General features: G+C 35.7%; 2 protein-coding genes across 2 annotated transcripts in view; one reads left to right on the forward strand and one right to left on the reverse strand.

The window, feature by feature from the left end:
• The window catches only part of LOC131597727 (kinesin-like protein KIN-14C), a 2,938-nt gene extending 228 nt beyond the window's left edge, over positions 1-2,710 (forward strand). Inside the window, exons 2-8 of the mRNA XM_058870403.1 lie at positions 3-117; positions 650-773; positions 1,307-1,416; positions 1,514-1,570; positions 1,697-1,900; positions 2,100-2,164; positions 2,254-2,710. Of these exons, the coding sequence (XP_058726386.1) occupies positions 3-117; positions 650-773; positions 1,307-1,416; positions 1,514-1,570; positions 1,697-1,900; positions 2,100-2,162 (673 nt within the window). The 3' untranslated portion in view covers positions 2,163-2,164; positions 2,254-2,710. The remainder of the gene's footprint in view (positions 1-2; positions 118-649; positions 774-1,306; positions 1,417-1,513; positions 1,571-1,696; positions 1,901-2,099; positions 2,165-2,253) is intronic.
• Positions 2,711-4,729: 2,019 nt separating this feature from the next.
• LOC131645035 (sulfite exporter TauE/SafE family protein 2-like) lies at positions 4,730-7,721 on the reverse strand. The gene is made up of 2 exons (XM_058915692.1): positions 6,796-7,721; positions 4,730-5,396 (listed from the first exon to the last, which is right to left on the reverse strand). The coding sequence occupies exons 1-2, from the start codon at positions 7,630-7,632 to the stop codon at positions 4,806-4,808; spliced, it is 1,428 nt and encodes a 475-aa protein (XP_058771675.1). The 5' UTR covers positions 7,633-7,721; the 3' UTR covers positions 4,730-4,805.
• Between the last annotated feature and the right edge of the window lie 582 nt (positions 7,722-8,303).

Genomic DNA, 8,303 nt, shown 5'->3' on the forward strand with positions numbered 1-8,303 from the left:
AGCGGCTGCGGTGCTGCTGCCGAGGGATCTGAATGCTGCATTGTTGATTTCACAGAAGAGGAAGTAGAAGCTTTGTTGGATGAGAGGATGAAAAAGGGCATTCCCTGTGACACTAAGGTATCTCAGTCTGGTGATTCTTAATTCGGTGTGTGTCTGGTTCTGCGGTGAACAAAATTGATTTTGAGGGAATTGATTTTGTAGAATTGATTTTAGTTAAAATTGAGTTTAATGTAAAGTGATTTATGTTTGAATATATTCACAACAAAAGGGATTTGTAAGAAAAATGTTGTTTGGATATTTTTATCGAAATTGCTTTTGGATATGTAAATGACGAAAAGGGCAAAAAAGAAAAGATGATGAATGTTATTGATGTTGTTCAATTTAAGGGCAAAAAAGAAAAACTGATGGAATGGGAGAATTGATTTCAAAGAGATAGGAATTGTAGCTTCATAAAAAATCAATTTTGAACAAGAAAAAGTACGTGGCGGCAGACTGTTTGAGAATACCAAAAATGTTGGAATTGATTTTGAAGAACCAGAATTGATTTTGAGGGTTTCTACCGGATAACCAAACATAGACTTAATTAATCGTTGAGTTTTGCTGTTAACTAAGCTAATTTTGGGTTTGATTTTTACTTGTTGTTTTGCAGAAAAAAACGGAGCAAATGGTGGATCTTATCAAGAGACTTAAACAATGTGTAAGGTGGTTTAAGGGAAAGAAAGAAAAGCTTCAGACGGATCTTGAATCGGCTGAGAAGAAATGCGTTGATACCGGTGAGCCTTCTCTTTAAACTTGAGTTTTTGTTTACTCTCTGACAGTAATGAAAACACCTTGCTAAGCATATTTTTAGATGCATCATACATTTCATGTTTCCTTTACTTCCATTGGATGGTTTTCTAGTTTTGCTGTGATATTGTGCGGAGCAGGCTGCAAGCTGGGCTTTGTATGACATCTAAAAGTAACAGTCAGGAATGTAGTATAAGTAGATTATTCATGATAGGAAAACTATGAAGTATATCAAGTGATTTTATTGATTTTATGTAGTTGGAAAGGCTTCAATATATGACCAAATGAAGAGAATGCTTGATTTTACATTTCAGAGTTATGCTTAGTTGTTTACAATGTTAAAAATACTACAAGGAATGGCATTTTCCATACTCTATAAGCAATTGTTCTTTTTATTCAAAGTACTTACTAAATAGTTTTATCACCTTGCATTGTCCTTACATTTGAACTTCTGGATGATTGTTAAAGTCTTTGGTTTTAGCTAAATGTTTCAACATTATCTACATTTGTGATTTCTCAGAGAATAAGATGAAAACTAAGATAGATGAGTTGAATGAGGCTATATCAAATTTTAGGATGACGATTACCTCTTTAGAAGAGAAGATTGCAAAGGAAGAATCAGATAAACTGGTATGGTTGTTTGTCATAATGTTGTGATTGGAATATTCCAGGTGATGTTTGCTTTTTGCCTCATGAACTTATTATTTCTTGTGTTTTTGGCTTCTAGGAAGCGATTGAATATTGTAGAAAAGAAAAAGAAGCCAGAATTGCAGCCGAGCAGAAGGTAATGCTATGTTATTACAGTTACTGCTTAAATATACAAGTCCACAAGTCCCACAGGATATTGATTTTACCAGGAGGTTGCCTCAATAATTTCCCCCACTCCTTTTGTTATTGTTGATAATTGCAGGCCATTGCAACTGAGGACTTGTACAAGCGATCGCAAGAGTATAATATCAGTTTGCAGCAGTACAATAGTCAGCTTCAGTCAAATCTGAAAACAGTTAATGAGGCAAATAAACGAATGGAAACTGAAAAATCAAGTATTGTTGAGAACCTTAGCAAAATAAGAGGCCACAATATGGCATTGCAAGAGCAGCTGGCATCTCTAAGAGTAAGTTATTTATCGTTGATTAATTGCCATCAGGCCAATCATTTATGATGTCCAGTGTCTGTCGATACCCGGAAGTGTTTTAAATTACGTGAAGTTCCAGTTGTGAACATGTTGAATTTTTTTTCTCGAAAAAATTTCTTGGATACGCGTAAGTTGTATTATGCACTCATGTGTTCATTAAATTTGACTTTACTTGTAGGAGGTATGTAGTTCACAAAGGCAACAAATTGAAATGTTGCAGCAGCTGAAAAAGAGAATTTGAAGGTACAAAGTTATACTGTTATTTGCATGTGTGCTTTGGTTTTCCCTGTATTAATTTGATTAGAAAATTTACTTCACATTATTGAAATTAGGGTGGAGTTTGATCTGCATCAGTAGCTAAGTTGCAGACCATAACACAATGACTGTGTAAATAGGCCACACGAGTTCCACTACACAACTAAATCTGGAGGTACACACACTGTTTGGAGTCTCTCAAGCATCAAAGAAGAATAATCTTTGTTGTTGGTGATTTCAATATTGCACCGTATGCAAATTGATCGGAGTGATACAGAACCAGATTTTGACAATAACGAGCTTAGAAGTTGATTCAAATCAATGTTAATTGGAAATGGAGACAACTTTTCCAATGTGTTTCGAGCAAAACATTCAGATGATATAATATTCTGTCGTTGGGGTTCTGCTCCTTTCAAACTAAGTCGACCCTTCAAATTTAGTAAAAGAATGGATCACTTGAAAACAATGAACAGTGTTTTTGCTTGTATTGTTGAAGCATTCATGCTGATATATGTCAGATTAACTCATCAAGAACTGGGTAGAGGACTGACGACATATTCAAATCCCTCACTCTAGAATATCTGTCAGAACCTTTATAGGACTCTAAAGCCCTATAGGTTGTCCATCAGATTCATATTCAAATCCCCCTGGAATATTTGTCAGAACCTTAATAGGACTCTAAAGTTTTAAGGGTTATCCATCAGATTCAGAATCTTAGTAGGACTTTAAAGTCATTCGAAACTTAATCTTGGTAAGACTTTGAAGTTTTCTGGAGTATCCATCAGAACCTTAGTAGAACATTGAAGCGAAACTTAGTAGGACTTTGAAGCCCTCCAGGGTATCCATCAGAACTTTAGTGGGACTTTGAAGCCTTCTAGGGTATCCATCAAAATCTTAGAATGACTCTGAAGTCGGTGTTAGTATCCATCAGAATTCTAGTGGGACTCTGAAACCCTCCGGGGTACTCATAAGAGTGCTACAAAACTTTTAAGTTCACGATGATGGGGCATGGGATGATAAACGGTTGTAAATGGCAAAAACACATGCAAATAAATTCAGGATCCACTTTGGAAAAAACATGAGAAACAAAGATGAAACAAGATTAAAATCATTAAAAGAAAAAGTTTAGAAATTACAAAAGGACTTGTACAATGGGGCGAGATTACTGTAACAGATACAAAAGTCAAAAGCCTGATCTTAAGGGGAAGCCCACCCTTGAAGGAGGACTAATCTCCACTAAAAACACTTCGCCTTTATGCTCTTTATGTCTGGGGAACTATGTACCTTTAATCCCATTTTAGATGGAGAGACTTAAATAGCATGATAAAAAGCACAAACTGGGGGAGTAGGCCGAGTTGCGGTTTGAAGTACCGAGAGCTTGCCTAAAATATTAAGGGTCCGTCTGAAGTATCGTGAGCACGCCCAACAGTTTTAAGAGCTCTTCCAAGATTATCAAGAACCTGTTCCGGGTTGATCTGCCCGTTATAGTGGGTCAGAAAATCCCGTTTCATGGATCAAGTTCATCTTTGCAATCCGAAACCAGTGCAAGAAGAATATTCGAAAAGGAGGTTAGGCAACCAAAAAACATCAGCTAAACATAATAAAGGTCACCTCGTTCAGAAAAACTAGGGCAAACTCGCCAAAGAAGGATCATGCATTAAGACACATTAGACAATCGTTAATAGGTATCATAAAAGCACTCCGCCCTTACACAATTCATCCTTGTGGGATTGTGTATATGATTTGGTTTTTGGTAGGAAAACACTTTGCCCTTACATGATTTGTGTTGGAGGGGATGTGTACATGTCCGAATTTTTTTAGGTCTTAGGAACGCACTTTGCCATTACATGACTCATGTTTAAAAGACTATATACATGTCCGATCTCTTGAGTTGGGTTCTGGAATGAGCCAAATCTACCAGACCCCATGGAGCTCGCCCCGTTTAATAATCTTTCCAAAAGAATGGGGTCTGGATGAAATAACGAATGGGTTAGATTGGTTATGCCGGTCCAAATCCAACGTAGATTAATATTTGCCTGAGATATGATTAAGAACACGTTTATGTCTGATGGGAGATATCATGATCTGAGATTTGAAACAATCAAGTCCGATTCTCAATTAACATGAAAAAGTCGTATCAATCGGGAGCAAGCACATTAAATTGTCTCTTATGTATTTCATGTAAGCCAAATCAAAATTGTTATATGAAAAGAAGAGCGCAAGAAGAACATATACAATTACTTATAAGAGAATTCGTTTGTGTCTTTACTGTCTTTCACTAATGAAAATCGGTTTGTGTCTTTACTATCTTTCACTAATGAAAATGGGTATACTTTTACAAGTACATAAGATTTAGCCGTATTAAGTTTGCTTTTAATTATAACTCTAGTAAACAAACAAAATTTATTTCTCCTTCAATCATACCTTAAATTAATATTTAAAATTTGTTGAGACATGAAAAAGTTAGAGTTGAACACATCTACACCCATACTATTTTAGTATGGTTCATGTGCAAAATAGACACATTAATGCACTATGAACTTTTTCTCAAAATATGTGAAAATAACAAAAGTACTTATAAAAAAGAGCAAAGTATACAAACAAAAACTTATCCAACATAACTGTTTTATTAACATGGTAGTTTAAACCCCATATATTTCCCTGACTTGTAATCTTCCCAAACCTTAATGGCCCCAAAGCTAGTCATAAGAACAACACTTAAAGACATAACTATGCTAACTGAAAACACTATTATTGAAGGTCTTCCATATTTTCCAATTACTTTCTGCACAACTAATAATCCAACAAGTGATGCAAAAAAACACATTATGGCCAATATAAGTGCAGTCTCTACATGCTCCATTCCCAACAACAGATACTGCAATGCCGACATCGTAGACGAAAAGAAAACCATGAAAGAACATGTTGCCGCTGTTACCTCAGGAGCGATTCCGACTTGAAGAAGAAGTGGACTTATAAGCATTCCACCTCCGATTCCGAAAACACCGCCTAATATTCCTGCTAGTAGTGCCATCAAAGGGAAAACAAGCTTATTTGAAGGACAATTTCTGTTCTGACATTGTACCTCTGGTATAAGAGATGGGTCTTGAAGAGTTTCTTTTCTAAATACCATCCAACCAGTGAAAATGACAGCTAGTGGTACTTGAACTGATGAGATTATCCAGTATCCTATGCCACATGGTTCCATTGGAATGATTCTCTGCATTGTTTTAACAATTGCGTCAATCGATCGTTCATTAAACGTATGCGATATATGGAAAGATGTATAACGGTATAATAATCAAAAAGTAGAATATTAGGATGAAAGTTAGTTGGTTAGCTCAATTGGTTTGAATTAAGGGTTTAAAGAAGTCCAAGAAGTTTAAGGACCAAACTTCAAGCTCTAATCTTATCTTAGTAAGTAGAGTCTGCTACATAGATCTGTTAGCGCAACATCGGGGGAGGGTCGAGTTCGGGAGCATTGTTAATTTCTGGGACATACCTTTGTGGGAGAGACACCACTTACCACTTCTCCACCTAAAACCTGTGATAGGTGAGTGGGTTCTCCCACTTATATATGCTCAAGTCACCACGTAGCCGGTCCCTTTTTTTCTTGAACCAAAGGCTCATGATACCATTTGTTAGCGCAATATCGGGGGAGGGTCGAGTTCGGGAGCATTGTTAATTTCCGGGACATTCCTTCGAGCAACACACCTTTGTGGGAGAGACACCACTTCTCCACCTAAAACCTTAAGGTGATAGGTGAGTGGGTTCTCCCACTTATATATGCTCAAGTCACCACACACATTTCCAATGTGGGACTATTATCCACACTCACACTTGATTCTCAACAAGATCAACTTCAAGCTCTGGTGAAGGGAAAAAAAAAACGAATATAACAGACAAGTACTATATTTAACTTAATTGTACTTTTAGTCCTCTATTATGCTTAAGTCTCCAATCTTTACAAAGGGAAAGTTTGAGATAGGACCCTACATGTTAAGTTATACTATTTACCAATAGTAGCAACCAAACAACCACTCCACAAAACATCATTAAAAAACACTTAGTTTCTAAATTTAGCAAAACTTTTAGATTCATCACTATACTATAGATCTTTTAGATAAGCTATTTTATAAGAAGCATATTTTTATTCTTTCCTCCTCATTAGTGATGTGATTAGTAATCACTATAGCTTGTCTATATCTAATTATTCTAAGTCTACTTCTAGATTTTTCAACATAACTGTTTCCCTCGATTCTACGGTTAAAAATTCGGTATTTGGTCACAGGATTGACTAATCAGAAGACCGATCTCACCACCACCTATCGGGTGGCTCAATTTAGGACAGAGCAAAACTTGGTATAGACTAATTCTGCACAAAAATTATTAACACTAATAACATTTAAATTCAAGACTTTGAGAGATGCACACTCTCATGTCAGGTCCCACACCTGACCGAACCTCCTGACCTTCACCTATATTGTTACAAATTTCCTTAACACTTGCCTAAAAAAACACATAATATGTTAGTATTATCCAATTTCAATTCTAGTATGGCAACCAAATCATGAATAAACTTATTGCACAAAAGATTTAATACTAACAAGTAGCATCACCTGTCCATTTCCATTGCCATTGCCACGAAGAAGATAAATGGAAAAGAAAGACAACCACACCAAAAGCAACACTCCCAATTTCAACCAAGGAACACACAACTTGTCTCTATTTACTTTAGCAACCATTATAAGATTCTCTTCAACTTTTTCTGACCCATCATTTTCCTTATGCAGTAACCTCACCAACCCTTTATTACTAGTCTCTTTCTCTAGCAACCCTTTTTCCATTTCCTCAACTCCATTAACCCTTATTTCTTCTGATTCAATACTCCAAAACATCACTCCACTTTTACATGTTTTTGAGGTAGACCAAGCAAGAAAAACAGCAAACATTAAAGTTATCAACCATTCTGGAAAAACAAGGTTACAAATAACACCAACACTCACTCCTAGTAACATACAAGGTTCAGATGAAAGTGCTATATCATAATCAATCAATGATTTTCCACCAAATTTTGGACTTGTTGTAAACATGTAGCATATAACATTTGCAACTGATCCTCCTGTGACCATGAAAGCTGAAATACTTGAAGCTACTTTCAAGTCCAAACCAGCTACTATAGTTAGTATAGGTATGAAAATTCCACCACCACCTATTCCACCAGCACTTGATATTGATGAAGCTATGAAGCATAGGATTCCAGCTACTACCAAAGGAGCTGAAATCTGCAACTGTGACTCTTGGAATCCTTGTGTTAGAGGTTTCAACTGAGGAAGTTTGTCTAGAATATTGTTGATATTGAGCATAGTTGAGAAGGGTTGTGTTTGTTTTGCATTTGAAGGGTTGAAAGCAAAGAAGGTGATGAGAATTAGAAGTAAAATACTATTTGTTCTCATTTTGGTTTTGAGAATGTTTTAGCAACGATGAGAAGAGTGAGGTGGTGAGGTTAGGTGGCATTGTTAGTCCTTTTTATAGAAACATTGATGAAGTGATAAAAGTACAACTTGATGGTGCAAAATAAAATGAATAGTAATTGATTTTTGTTTTGTTTTGCATACTTAATGATAACTTTATTCATGGTTGGTGGTCCACAATGGCAACGCGGTGCATCGACATCAGACCACAATTGCAGTGTGATTTAAATCAAACGTTTTGCTGTATTAAACAATTTTGCATTTTTTCATTAAAATTCAAAATTTTAAAACCTAAAATTCAATTTACTTGTAATATAATGATTTTTTTTAACAGTAAACATTTTTTAATGGTGTATTTCAACAACACCGTCCCAAGTTTTGAGATTTATCTACAATTTAACTGTGATAAATATTGAGTCTTGTAGAGCAATCCGTCTTGCACACCCTAAAAAACAGTTTTGTGTTTCAAACATCTTCCAATCAAAATTCATACTACAACAATCTCTGTATATCGCAACAATAACAATAACAATGATCGCAACACGCACAACTGCATCCGCTGCAACCGTAATTATAACTATAACTTTAGTATCTTTATACTTTCTAAATTAATTGTGAGGAAAAAGGAGAAAATAATAGGTTCTTTTTCATTT

The sequence above is a fragment of the Vicia villosa genome, linkage group LG1, assembly GCF_029867415.1.
Source record: "Vicia villosa cultivar HV-30 ecotype Madison, WI linkage group LG1, Vvil1.0, whole genome shotgun sequence".
Classification (NCBI taxonomy): Eukaryota; Viridiplantae; Streptophyta; class Magnoliopsida; order Fabales; family Fabaceae; genus Vicia; species Vicia villosa.